This window comes from Melopsittacus undulatus, chromosome 8, assembly GCF_012275295.1.
Source record: "Melopsittacus undulatus isolate bMelUnd1 chromosome 8, bMelUnd1.mat.Z, whole genome shotgun sequence".
Classification (NCBI taxonomy): domain Eukaryota; kingdom Metazoa; phylum Chordata; class Aves; order Psittaciformes; family Psittaculidae; genus Melopsittacus; species Melopsittacus undulatus.
In genome coordinates, this window is record NC_047534.1 from 47,165,328 (window position 1) to 47,179,645 (window position 14,318).

The 14,318-nt window shown below is 37.9% G+C and overlaps 1 protein-coding gene across 2 annotated transcripts in view; it reads left to right on the plus strand.

Annotated features, from left to right (window-relative positions):
* The window catches only part of VCL (vinculin), a 63,093-nt gene that overhangs the window by 38,124 nt on the left and 10,651 nt on the right, over positions 1 to 14,318 (plus strand). For both annotated transcript variants that reach the window (XM_034065304.1, XM_034065303.1), the window contains exons 7-14: positions 3,569 to 3,659; positions 4,909 to 5,056; positions 7,285 to 7,438; positions 8,371 to 8,546; positions 9,729 to 9,919; positions 12,387 to 12,586; positions 12,712 to 12,840; positions 13,903 to 14,052. In XM_034065304.1, coding sequence (XP_033921195.1) covers positions 3,569 to 3,659; positions 4,909 to 5,056; positions 7,285 to 7,438; positions 8,371 to 8,546; positions 9,729 to 9,919; positions 12,387 to 12,586; positions 12,712 to 12,840; positions 13,903 to 14,052 — 1,239 coding nt within the window. The remainder of the gene's footprint in view (positions 1 to 3,568; positions 3,660 to 4,908; positions 5,057 to 7,284; positions 7,439 to 8,370; positions 8,547 to 9,728; positions 9,920 to 12,386; positions 12,587 to 12,711; positions 12,841 to 13,902; positions 14,053 to 14,318) is intronic.

Below are 14,318 nucleotides of genomic sequence, written 5' to 3' on the forward strand. Positions count from 1 at the left end.
ATTTTATGTTTATTTTTCTATCTTGAACTGTTTATACATTGAAGTATCATAAAACACAAGTAGAGACATTGGAGTGTGAGCAAATGTGTGAGGCCAGAGTTGCAAGCTTTTCTGTAAAATACTTTATTGGTCTTTCTAGACCCTGAAATGCACATCGCTGTTACTGGGTTGCAGTAATCTCTGCTTGCACCAGCACTGGACTTCCTAAAAATAGTATGCCTATTCAGAATTGAAATACTGAGCCAATGCCAGTCTCTGACAAAAGCTTGGAGGAAAAAAGTATCTGTATTTATTTCTTCCATTCATAGCTTTGTACCTTTTTTCCTTGAGCTTTTCATTTTACAGAGGGGTTTAGCTTTCTCTTGTGTGTTCTGAGTGTTTATTTTTAAATAAACTTGTAAATAATACTCAATTTAAACATCTTGCGTTTTCATAGAAATGGAGGGAGTTAAAAGTTGTAGGAAGCTGAGAAGTATCTAATATCTTCCAGGATTAAACCCTGGGTGGTGACTAAACTATCTCTTCTGCCAGAAGGCTGGCTTTGCCTATTTCCTTCAACATTGCCTTCTTTGGTAATGAAATGCAGATATTACTAGACTAGACCACTTTATTGAGTCAGAGGTTGTGTTTTATATTCAGCAAGGGATCATGTAGGATTTACTTTGCTCCTTTTTGAAGCAGTGCAAATACTACCTGCTCCATGAATAATTTCAAAATTCTTGGTAGTGGCCAAAGTTGTGGATATGGGTGTCTTGAGTAAGTGCTCATTTGCTTTAGGAACTGATTTACAAAAAGCCAACTTGCTCTTTTCCCTTCAGACGATGTTGCCTTAGTTGTTCAGTGTAAGTTAATGAAGTTCTTTATCTCTTCTGAAAAGGTGGCAGTGCTGCTTTTGTTAATGAAATTCCTTTTGCCAACAGGGCAATTGCAGGGAGAGGAGGGAAAGAATCCTTGTTGCTGATAAAACTACTCTATATGAAACTTCTTGCAAGATAGCTGTAGAATTCTTTATTTTCTTGCTTGCAACTGATATTCTGATGGCAAACACCAAAAAGTAAATTTTTAAACACATTTAGCTGCTTAGGAAGGAAGGAGGCATTTAAACAGCTCCAGAAATCAGGAATATCAGGACACTTTCAAACAGTAAGATCTTGAGCAAATTGCTTTATTTATATTATTTCTACTTTTGTCTTCCTACTTGATATGAATTGGTGGACAAGTCCAGACATTTCAGGATTGCTACACCTTTGTTGCTTGACAAGTATCTGATATCAGACACAGCTGTGGCAGAAAGAGGAATGCAGTGCCAACACACCTAGTTAAGATGTATTCTAATTTCCTATTGAAAAATTACTTTTCTCATTGCAATGAGAACTCCTTAGCAGACTAAAGCTGAGAGAGATTCCTTGCCATGGCATTTTGAGCTGTGTGGATGGGAAATCTGTGCTATAAGAGCAGTTGTCTTGGAACTCTTCAACTACTGCACTAGGATTTTACCAGACTTTAAAAAACAAGTAAAGGGGACAGTATTTTGCAAACATGAGTGTAGAGCCAAACAGGATATCAAGATTTACACGGCAGAGCAATCCAGTTATATAGCCTTAGTATGGCAGGGCAGATGGATCTTGTTATAGCTTGTGTAGCGTTAGAAATTACAGCGTCATGGATCTAGAAGCTAAAATATCCTTGCTTTTGTCCCTTGATATAGAACTTTAGATTCAGAGGCTTCTGTTTAATTTTGCTGAAACTGCAAGTCTGCAGGCAGCTGAGACAACACAAAAGCCTGTGTTAGTAAAAAGGGAGGGCAAAGGTAGTTTTCCCAGCACTCCTTTTCTCAGCCATCCCACACCTATCAACTCATCAACACACTAAGCAACATCTGCTGCCTTTTGAAAAATAAAGTTAGTTCTTTGTTTCAAATGATTTCTGGGTAGACAGGCCTACAGCTGACCAGAAAGCTGTTAACACCTACCTTGGTTGCTAGCAAGGGTTGTATACACATTTGAATACTTAAGTGTTTATTTGCTTGTCTCCTATCGTATATTAAATGCACAGTTCTCATCTACAAAGATGACTTTTAAAAGAATGTGCCCACCTCCCACCCCTAGTTTTATATCTTCCCCTTTTGAAGTTTTTCAAACAGGTTTTGATCTAAGCTCTGAAACCCAGTTTCCAGATTTGAGAACCAGTCATCCAGGTGAAAATGATTCTGCTTTTTGTGCTCTTTCTCTTTCAGGCTGTGATTCAGCAGTCTATCCAGTAGACCTTTTAGGAAGCTGGTTGCTGAATTATAGCACCTTATGAATAGCTGACAGATTATTATTCAGCTGCCTGAATAAAAATGCCAAAATGTTTACAGTGATGTATCTTTGAGGCTAAGCATGCAGAATGAACAACTCCACAAAAATGTGGCAGTTCTTTAGTGTTGTCAGGAAAACACATGCTATACCAGATACTGATCATTGATGCTAGTAGGCTTCTCTCTGTAACAGCTGGACATGGACAGTCATAGAATCATAGAATAGTTAGGGTTGGAAAGGACCTTAAGATCATCTAGTTCAAACCCCCCTGCCATGGGCAGGGACACCTCACACTAAACCATATCATCCAAGGCTTAATCCAACCTGGCCTTGAGCACTGCCAGGGATCTAATAGTGTGAGAGCCAGGCTTCTTTTCATTGTCTGTATACTAACTGTGGAATATATGCATTTCAAATTATTTCCATGATGTGTGGTAAAAAGCTATTTTGGCTTTTCCCCAACTTTCTACTTAAGGTACTTGTAACTTTTCGCTGTCTTTCCATTTGTGAGATAGAAAACTTCTGGCCTCTAGTGGAGAGATTACACATGTACAATTAACAGAGTATGCAGACAAATGAGAACTGTACGGTTTTATCTCCTCTAGTGAAAAAAAAATTGGATAATAGCAGCATAATAGTCAAAGCAGCAGTTTCTCTGATGCTCCTGGAAGAGGAGTTCTGAGTTTAAAGCAACCACATGTGAATACATGTGTCTGTCTCCTAAGGTGTTAAACTCCGTATTTGAGAATCCCAGGAATTAGCTGGCAGTCTATTTTTCTGCAAAAAGACAACTGTTTGACTTTAAGCAGAAGAACAGGTTGAAAAATGCAGATGTGCAGCCTCTTGCACTGAAGGAAGTAGTAAAATCCAGTGGCCAATTGTAATTTTTGAAGTTACTCTAATTTGTCACAACATTATCTACCTTAATGTACGTGAAGAAAAAATGTGGAACTAACATGTGTTATATTAGATGTGTGTATATTAGACTTCTGACATTAGAAATTAAATCACCAGTATATAAAGGAATAAAAAAAATCACTAAAATTGCATGCATCTTTTCTGCATTTTGAGTGAGATGAAAATGTCTGTCTTAATTGGAAAGAAGTGACTACGACCTGCTGGTTTGAAAATGGGTTTTGAGCTGCTTATGTGGGTGTGTTTCTATAAGTAGCCTGTGCCTCATAGAACTTCTGTCTGCTTTGGTTGTTTTGACTATTTGTGTTTTGATTGTTTTTGAGAATCATTTTTGTGATTTCTCTTTTGTGAAGGACACTGAAGCCATGAAAAGAGCTTTAGCCTTAATAGACTCAAAGATGAATCAGGCAAAAGGTTGGCTGAGAGATCCAAATGCACCTCCAGGTAATAGTAAAAAACAAACCAAAAAAAACCTTCACAAAGTATGTTAATTTCTAAAGGGCTGATAGTTCTGTTGGTTTTGACAAAATTGCCTTGAAGCAGTAATAACCCATACATAGTGGATCAGTCTGAAAGAGCTTGTCTTTATTTCTTTAGATCCTGGAGATTAAACAAATTGTATCTAATCATTTGGAAAGGTTTGCTTCTTTTCAGTTGTCTGATAAATACACTCTCTGTAACTAACATGCATTCTTTACATTCCACTAATATAAACAAAACCCCATACATTTCATTGAACAGTATTTAACTGCAGTGGTTGCCAATACCTCAAGTCCCTCCTTTTATGCTTTCAAATTTGTGTAACCACACACTTGTGCAACACAATCTCTTAAAGCTTTTTCTGTCAGCCTTAACGTTTTGTTTTTTTTTTTTAAGATGAAAATCTGCCATAAATAATGTAACTACAGTCACCTTTACTTCACCTTTGAAACATAAATGCTTTGCCTTTGTATGCATCTTTAAAGCAAATGAAACCAGATAGAGGCTGGTTCCATTTGGAGAGACTTCCTCTGAAACTGAAGCCAAAATAATACAGTTGTAAAAGTTGGAAGTGAATTGTTATTGTCTGTGGAGTCCCTGCTAATACAGCTTCTGACCTCACTCCCCTTGCAACACTTAATTCCAGAAACCTCAGTTATTGTCATAGCCTTCTGTCATTGACACCCACAGTTAATGAAATAAACTATTAAATGTTCAGTAGCTAAGGACAAATGCAAAGATAGCTGTGGAGCTTACTGTAAATGGGATTTTACAGGGTGTATTACTTAAGGGATCAGGGTGGGTTGCAAGTGAAAGGAATGTTGTTCTTGCATCTTATTTAACTAAAGTCAAGTTAGATTTTAAACTGGCCAAATTTAAGGCTACATGAATCTTGCTGTATTGCTCTTTTTACTTATCAGCATGAATTACAGATTCTATAAATCAAGTATTTATTAAATTAATATATGATAGCATAATGATTATATGGCTTGAAATACAGTGCACATGATGCACACTAAGGTTATGCTATATTGTTTCAGAAATGCTGTCCCATTATAATTATCAGATTTGATGTATATCATAGGTTTTGATTAATGTGTTTTCATGTCTGAACCTAATGCAGTTGATGTGGTTGAACATGATGAGATTAGCAGTTTACTCATACATGTCAAGGAATGTCTTATTTGTTTTACTAACTGACTTTGCATATTAGGGGATGCTGGTGAGCAAGCAATAAGGCAGATCCTTGATGAAGCTGGAAAAGCAGGAGAACTGTGCGCAGGCAAAGAACGCAGAGAGATTCTGGGAACATGCAAAACTCTGGGCCAGATGACAGATCAGCTGGCTGACCTTCGAGCGAGGTAAATCATTTACTTTTAATGGACAGTTTTCCAGTAGTACTCGAACAGTTTTTCTTAACTTGCAGTTGTAATTTCCTAGCCTGTGGGAGAGGAGGCCAGTAGTTGTATTTGCCTCTTTTACTTCAGTGTATTCTGATAAGAATGTTTTAATATGTGAAATATGAACTATATAACATAAGTAAAAGTGCTCAAACACATGGCCTTCCTTCAAATAAGGCACAAACAAAATTTTAAACTCTACTGTAAGTCTGTTCTCCAAAGAGAATATACCTCAATGACCACAACGATATATGAATATTCTAGTTTTACATGTTTAGTTGGGAATTTAGGCCACAAGCAGTATTTGAAGTTTGTCAGTCACTGATAAATTCTGCTGAATTTCATGTGAATTTCTTGCAGTGTTTTATTTAACCAGAGCCCTTCATCAGTTTTCTGCCTTCTCATTAGAAATTGGTTATTCTTTCACAATGGTGTTTTGAATTTCATTGAATTTCACTTTTAGGCAGCAGGTGATTCTCTTTAAATTTACTGTATTTTTTAATGTCGGGTACTATGGCCTTTTGTTCTTTTGCCAGAAAGTAAGAAGTATGATATTCCTTTGAAGACATAAAGACAGACGATGAGCTAAGAAATAACTGTTCTGTGCAGTATGAACACTATAACCCAGTTTCTCTTGAGTCTAATATTTTTTCAGTTGTTTATCAATGTAGTAAATCATAAAGCTAGAATGCTCTAACATTGGTTTCTTTGTTTTGGTGTAACACTCCTTCCCACCTCCTAAAAATACCCCAGAAAGCTTTTCATTGCGGTCCATTAGAGATACTGGTAATAGTTTTGTGGTAGAATATTTTTCTCTTAAATATTCATGTGTCTTTCAGATTGGCTTTTAGGTGTAATAAATGTCCCTTCTGAGTTAAGGCCTTAGTGAAGTGCAGGAACTGAGCAAATCCAAATTATTTGGAGAACTGTGTTTTGATTTACTTTAAGAACAAATTTTCTGCCATCACTTTAAATCCATAGATTGCCAGGTTCTGAAATGTTGCTGTGGTACATACACAAGCTTGGAGTAGTTCTATAACTTATTTCTGTTAAGCGTTTTTAGTTCGCTATATAAAGGCTAAAAATATAGAAATTCAAAAATGCTGTTATATTGTCATTAAAGTAATGTATATTAGCTGTAATAGTGGTAATGGATGAGAAGCTGGTTTTAGTTCATCTTCACCTGGGTTTCCAGCTGATTGACCTGAGTAAACATAAGAGCTTGTACCAGATTCTGCACAGAGTGTTAGAAATAAGGCTAAACTCTTACTCTTCTTGTAAAGTGGTGGCTGGTTTGTTTTGTGTGAATTGCTTTGAGGTGAAGGAAGAGACAGGAAAAGATATACTAACAAATGAGTTATTTTTTGTGCTTTTCTTAATATGTAAATAACTTCAACTAAGTCTGTGAGAAATAAGGTATAAAGAAACACACCTTGAGACTCTGGCCCATGTAGATACACCTTAGCATCTTGGTAGCATGCTTGTCACCCTTCCACTTACTGTGATCTTTTCAAAGTTAACAGTTTGATAAAGTTAACATGCTTAAAAAGCCTTCCAGTAGCCAGGTTGTTTTGGAATGGAGTATGACTTTTGTTACGCAAAACTGATGTTCTTGGGAATATGTATTTGAAGTAAGGTTTCTGTCCAGCTTGTTATCTTTAAGCATTTGGTTTAACCATGGTAGTGCTGCAGATTGTTTCCTGCAGTATTGCTATCATCCTTTTCACTGTTCTAAAAGGTCTTGCCAACAGCCTGTAACCTGTAATCTACTCTGTCAACATGTTTGAGGCAATTATGACATCTCATTTTCACTTACAGACTTGCTGTCCTCACTTAGATAATGTCGAGACATAACTCCTGCAGGTTCTGACTTATTTGCAGCAGTCCGTAAATGAGGAGATACCAGGCCTTGCCCTGGGTACTTTAATGGAACTGTATCCTCAAATAACCTTACTTTGTGACACTTAAAAACTGTTATTTCTTCTGAGGAATTCTGGGAAGGGGAAAATATCCTCTTCCTGTTGCGGTGCTTCTTCTCAGTTACTTTTGTTTTCCCAGGGAAAAAACCAATCTGATTAAATACTGTATCTCTTGCAATAGTTACTGGGAATGCTCTTAATAGTTCTTGTTTAGCAAAGAGCTTTGTTCAGTCTGAGCTGAGTCTGTGATGCACTTTTTGTCTTGGCCAGAGGCCAGGGTGCTACACCCATGGCTATGCAGAAAGCACAGCAGGTGTCACAAGGTCTGGATTTGCTCACTGCAAAAGTGGAGAATGCAGCCCGCAAACTGGAGGCCATGACAAACTCTAAGCAGGCAATTGCTAAGAAGATTGATGCTGCTCAGGTACCACTAATGATTTAATAAATCCTTTAGAACATAATCACATTACTGCTATTAGAGCTGTTGTACTGAACTACTGACATTGTTTCCAAGCACAACACAGGTACTTGTTAGGAAGAACATATAGGGGATGTTTGGTTTTTCGAAGAAAAATCTTATATTCAGTAAATTACAGGGTGCTGTAAGCTTTGCTCCAGCTTACGACCTTTCTTCATAAATTAGCATTGCTGAAAGTTTCAAGGTTGTGAAATTAATATGAGGAAACACCCAAAATTTGAACTTGGACTGATCATATTAAAGAAAAGAGTAGAGGTGTTTCAGACTGCACGGATTTACCTGTGGGTAAAACCATCCCTTTCCTTGGACTCTGTTTTGGGTGTGGAGTTTAGGATTTATAACTTCGTATTGAAGTTGATCCTTTATTATTGTAACTTTCAATCTCCTTCTCCTTTCTTCTCCATCACCCTGTACTGATGATGGTCATCAAATTATGAACCTTCTATGTATACCTTATCTGAATGTAAGTATATTATAATTAAATGAAGGTACATAAATATTATATATGTTGAATGAGATTATGATTAGACTTTTTAGGAAGAGCCCTGTGAAGAGTGCCACCCTGTGCACAAGAGCATCTGTTTTCTTTTTGAAAGCTAGATAATGAGTCTCTAAAGCCAATAGTTTAATTTTACTTCTGAAAATGCTGCTGCAAATTTTGGGGAAGGAATGTAAAATCTCTTTTGACATCTTATTCAAAACAGAGAATCAGCCAGACAATAGAACAACTTCATGGTCTAATAAAGAGAAGCTGCTTTTGGAAAGTGTTTTCTGTTAAATAGTTTTGAAAGCTGTATTGGTATTTCTTTTTGTTTAAAGTCTCTATAGAAATAACATTACTGTTTATCTTCACTCATACATAAATTCCTTCTATTAAGAACTGGCTTGCAGATCCCAATGGGGGCAATGAAGGAGAAGAACATATCCGGGGAATTATGGCTGAAGCAAGGAAAGTTGCAGAATTATGTGAGGAGCCTAAAGAAAGAGATGATATCCTTCGTTCCTTGGGCGAAATCTCTGCTTTGACAGCCAAGCTGTCAGATCTGCGAAGACAGTATGTAACAGTTTTATCACCATTGATTTATTTGAATGATATTAATTTGCAGTTCAAAGTGTTGAGCAAAATCAGAATATTGACTGGGGAATATGTTTTCTTCCAAGAACTGTGAATGGCCATCTTATACTTCTGAGTTTGTATATTGCGTTTAGTAAAAATTGAATGCCAAGAATTGCAGGGTGTGGGGCAAGGAGCTAACTTTTTAATATCCTTTTAAAAATGTAATTTATAAAATATGGATCTGTTTTGGAGCTTCAACCTTATGATTTCTATCCCAAAGCCCAGCTTGCACTGTCTTCCTCAAAACCAAACCCCAGCGTCCCCTCTCCCCCCTACTCTCCAAAAAAACCCAACAAACCCAACAAAATACAGTGTGTAACTAGATTTGTATTACATAAGAAATATTTTCTCTCTACTAGCTATGGAATATTAAACAGGCAAACTGGAGCCAAAAGTGGGCTCCTTTGTACTGTCAAATCACTTCAAAGAAAGGAGAGAATGTGCCATTTTGTTTATGCATACTAATGTCATCAGTAAACGGCAAGGTGAAATAGCTACCACTTCAATCAGTGTCGATGTTCTAAGCTGTAACTGCAAAATCTATAAAAGACTTTCAGAAATTTCTGCATCAGTTTTGCAAAGTGGGTGCTTGAGAATGGGAGTGGAGAAACAGTTACTGTATGAACTGTGATCTTCATCTATGGCCAGCTGCACTATGTACAGGAATATTTTTCTTCCTTCATGAGTTAGGCACTTTAATCAAGTTTTCCTTGAGATTTAGCTGCTGTAGGTCTTAATGTGCTATCTTTTTTCAAGCTTATATATGGTCTTGGTCCTGCTGCTGCTTACTTTTCTGCTCATAATCTGTGTGGCATTATTGCAGTTGCTCATAAGATAGCCATGTGGGAAATCAAGGTCATTCATCAGTATTACCAATGACAGTACCACACCTTCCCCCCACCTTAGTGCTGTGTCGAGCATGTGTAATATCCAGGTTCCACAGCATGGCAGTGTGAGGTGGGGATTTATGGATGACAGATCTGCATTATTTGCTCTGAGACTTGAGTGTCAAATTTAACCTTATTTTAAAAGATCAAGTATGTTTCATTGTGTGTTCCTGCTGAATTTGGGACTAGCTGTAAATGATCTTCATGTGACTATCCTTTTTTTAATCCTTAGTGGGAAAGGTGACTCTCCTGAGGCCCGTGCATTGGCTAAGCAAATAGCTACATCACTTCAGAATTTACAGTCCAAAACAAACAGGGCTGTAGCAAATACTAGGCCAGTTAAAGCAGCTGTCCATTTGGAGGGCAAGATTGAGCAAGCTCAAAGGTGGATAGACAATCCTACAGTTGCTGATCGGGGAGTAGGTAAGTGTTTCCATGTGCTTCTAGCCACCACAGTTGTTCATGGTTAAACTTGTTAGGAATTTTTAGGACTGAAACTACCGCTCCCGAGATGCTAAGGATGCATGGAATCTCTTCACTGATGTGGAGAGCTGCAGTCTGTGGATGGACATGTATAGCCATTTGCTATATATGGCTGCAACATTCCTTAATTGGACTTGCCCATGATTTTCTTTGTCTTCTGGAAAGAACAACTTTGGTGAAGAATAGAATGTGTGCTGTAGAACAGACAAACCTTAGACTTCTCCTTGCTCTTATTGTCATGCAGATATACTATCTCATATTTGAATTTATACCTGCCCCAGCAAATTGAGTAATAAAGTCCTTTGGAGAGGATATAAACATTCATAAACCTGACCTACAAATAATCACTTCTTATGTGGTTTCTGGGTTATCTGAGGAGAATGCTCTTTAATTAAAGAGAAGGGTGATCTGATCATCAAAGTGTGCTGTCAGCAAGCATGTAATTATGGTTCAGGAGTTGCTTTACTGCGAGCTTATTGTAAACCTTTTCTGAAATTTCTTGTTTAGCTTCTTTTGATGCTATTGCAAACAGGTGGATAAAGCTTCAAAACTGGATTCAGTAGGCTTTTTGTAGCAGTTAATTCTGAGCAGTGCAGTTACATTGGAGCAGTGCAGTTGATAATGAAACAGGCCTTGGAACTGAGTGGTATTGGGTGAAAACAGGCCTTGTATGAAGTAGTATAACTGCAAAACTTTCCTACCTCTTTCTCACACCTTGTCTGTCAAGATAACTTCTGTTGTGTGAATAACCAATGACAGATCCTTGAATTAAAGATTGAGTGATGTCGATAGCTTGGACACTTGTGAAGTGCATACTTAGTAATATTTCAAACAGAATAGTGGAGTTCCGTGTTTTGACACTTGCTGATGAGAAAATTTCACACAGAATGAGATGACCAAGAAAGCGGTAGATAGGTCTTATGATGTATTTTGGCAGTGACTGAGAACCTTCTCTAAATTGCTGTTTGTCTTGAATACAGTAACCTGTGAGATGCAGAAAAGCATAAAACCTACACTCAAGTTTTATTGTTTGTAATTGACAAGCAACATAAGTAAGGTAAATCCCCCTTGAAGTCTATAAGTGCCTGGTTAATCACGAGGCTCGCATAAATGCTGTAAGCTTGCTGAAGGAACTGAAGCCTCTCAACACTGCATATACAGTACATAATATAAATCAGAGATGTGCTCTTCAGTCTGGACAGCACTTCTGCTAGTTTGATCTGATACAGTGTGAAAATATGTCAGTGTTCTCTGCAGCAGTGGTGACCATGTCACAAATAACTGTGTTTGCAGTGATCCCAGGACAGTGCTTCAACACCAACTGAGTTTTGAAGGAACAAGGCAGAATGTGTATTTTATTTTATAAACATGTCAGCCACTTCGGTAGCCTTGGCTGCTACAGATATTTCCATTTAGTCATTATGAAGTGTGCCATCTAAGTGATGGCTAATGTAATTGGCAGACACTGTACTGAAATACTAAACTGGCATGTGACGTGCACTGGCTTGGTTGCACTTGACTTATGCAAAACAGCAATTAAAAAATATCTTGGGACATTCCAATGGCACAAAGCTTAGCTACAATAAGAAGCTCTCTAAAATGATGGTGGCAGTGCTGAGTGATTCTTGGATAGTCAAGTCCTGTGATAACTTCTTTCTGAGTAATCTTGAGCTTGATTGTGAACTTGGATTACCTGTATGTTAGCACTGGCATGGAATGATTCTTCAGTAGGTCTTTAAAGGACTTAATATACAATGACTTCTTTTAAAAGAATACTATTATATTAATGAAAGAACAGAGGAGCATATTCTTGTGAAAGAACAGGAAGCTTCTGTAAGTGAATGAAATCACTCATGCTAAAAATAACTTTTTTGCATAGAAAAACTTTCGGCACACTGTGGAGGCTTTATAAGGTGGTTCTTCCTCTGACACTTAACCCTTCTTACCCATGAGTTTTGGAATCCAGGGAGAGAGTATTCTACTTTGTCATTTGGGTTTTCTACTTGGATTTTCTCTGCTCTTCCTGCTCATCTTCTAATGGCTTGTAATGATGTGGAGATGCATTGCAGTACCTGGAATTTCAAGTGCTTTCTATTGGAGTCAACAGATTAGTAATGTAGGAATATCTGACAGCTGCAATGGTTAACTTCTGTCAGACCACCCTAGTTAAAAACAATGCATCTAGCCAGAATTGCTGTAGTAAGCAAAAGAAACTGATGAGAGTTGAATTGCTCTATGGGTTTGAACTGCAGTTACTCAGTTATAAACTGCAGAAGATACTTTCTACTACCTGGGAATGTGTTTTTAAAAGCAGAATTCTGCAGTGTCACTTCATGGGGCATCTGATTCACGCTTCCAGTTTTCTGTTCCACTGTACGTTAATGCAACATGACTCCTTCCACTGTAGGCCAGGCAGCAATTCGGGGTCTAGTGGCAGAAGGTCGTCGTTTAGCCAATGTCATGATGGGACCTTATCGTCAGGACCTGCTTGCCAAATGTGACCGTGTAGACCAGCTGGCTGCTCAGCTAGCTGACCTCGCAGCAAGAGGAGAGGGAGAATCTCCTCAGGCCAGGGCAATTGCTGCTCAGCTTCAGGACTCGCTGAAGGTAAAAATCTGCTCTTGTGCAGTGAAACGCATGATATGCACGTTGTTTATGGGACTTGAATCCCCGAACACATAATATTCCTGTATCATATGCTAATAATTTTCCTTTTATTTATTTATTTTAAGGATCTGAAAACACGGATGCAAGAGGCAATGACCCAGGAAGTTTCTGACATTTTTAGTGACACCACAACTCCTATTAAATTGTTAGCAGTAGCTGCCACTGCTCCCCCTGATGCTCCCAATAGAGATGAGGCAAGTATACCTAAGTGCTCTGCTACCCTTGGGAAGCTTCAATTATTGTTTAATTTTACCTGGATCAGTATTTTGAAAAATGAGCCAGAAGATTGAAAAATGAATTGGTATCTTTTTTTCCTGAAGCTTGTGATACATGCTCTTAACTCTGGCAGCAGAATGATCGCCATGCAAATCTCTCTGGACTCCTGGAGATTGTGAATTGTGCTATGTATCCCTGGAAAATTATATTGGCCCTGACTTCAATAGATAGCGAAGATTTCTCCCTGTGATGTTTGTACCATGTTGCCTTCAGCATGCTAAAACTTCTTGTGCAAAAATCACTGACACACTAGTTAGCACATTGTGTATCCCAACATTATATAAGCTGATTAAAATAGTCAGACTCGTACCAGGATTTGTCATCTCTCTGTGAACAGATTTAACTGTTGCTGGATAACATTTCTTGTATTTCAAAGCTAGTGGCTGCACCTGAAGTATCTAAAAATCTGTGTCTGGCAGCTCTGTTTAGCTAATTGATTTGAACATGGTCAAAATGATTTCCAAGGCCATGGAGAATTTAGCTTTATGACAGACAAACCTTTTGTTCAAAGTATTCTGCCTTGAGTAACCAAGGACTGTGGAAGGAGGGATTTTTTTTTCCCCAATATGAAGCTTCATGTTTTAGGGTAACCCCCCCTATTTAGCTTCCGAATACAGTTACTTTTGGATTATGGTTTCGAAGATTCATCCCTGAGTTAAAATAGTTCTAACATGATATTTGTTACAAAGTAGTTGTCAGAAATCAGTGTACTTAATACCTCAAAGCTATATAGTGTGTCAGCATCCTTTGTTGCCTGAGTGAGTTAGCAAAGGAAGTCTAGTAATAAAAGGATTCAAAAGATAAAATGGGTTCAAAGCTTTTGCGTCCTTTTGCATCCTCTCAGAAGAATTAAGGTTGAATGTTATGGTAACATGATGATGTTGTGAAGGTATTGCTGGTGTTTGACACTGAAGAAATAGTGTATTTTAATAGGGAGATAAGGGGTTTCTTTCTCATGTATTTTCTTTTTTGACAACTAGGTGTTTGATGAAAGAGCAGCAAACTTTGAAAACCATGCTGCTAGGCTGGGAGCTACGGCAGAAAAAGCAGCTGCAGTTGGAACTGCCAACAAAACTACTGTGGAGGGCATTCAGGCAACAGTGAAATCTGCAAGGGAACTTACCCCTCAGGTTTGCGTCCTTATGCTCAAAGGGCTATTAAATGGGGTGGGGGCAACTTCTATGGAGTTTTCTTCATGCTTCTGTTCTCAGAGATAGATGTTGATATCAGCAGAGACCATGGTGCTGGTGCTCCTAAAAGGGGAATGGCAAATATTTATGTATATGATGTTATATAGAAGAAACTGATTAAATGACAAATCTTACTCCTCAACTTTTTGACAGGAGTGTTAGTGACTTATCCTTGGCAGAAAATTACTTTGAGGCTTAATAAAATT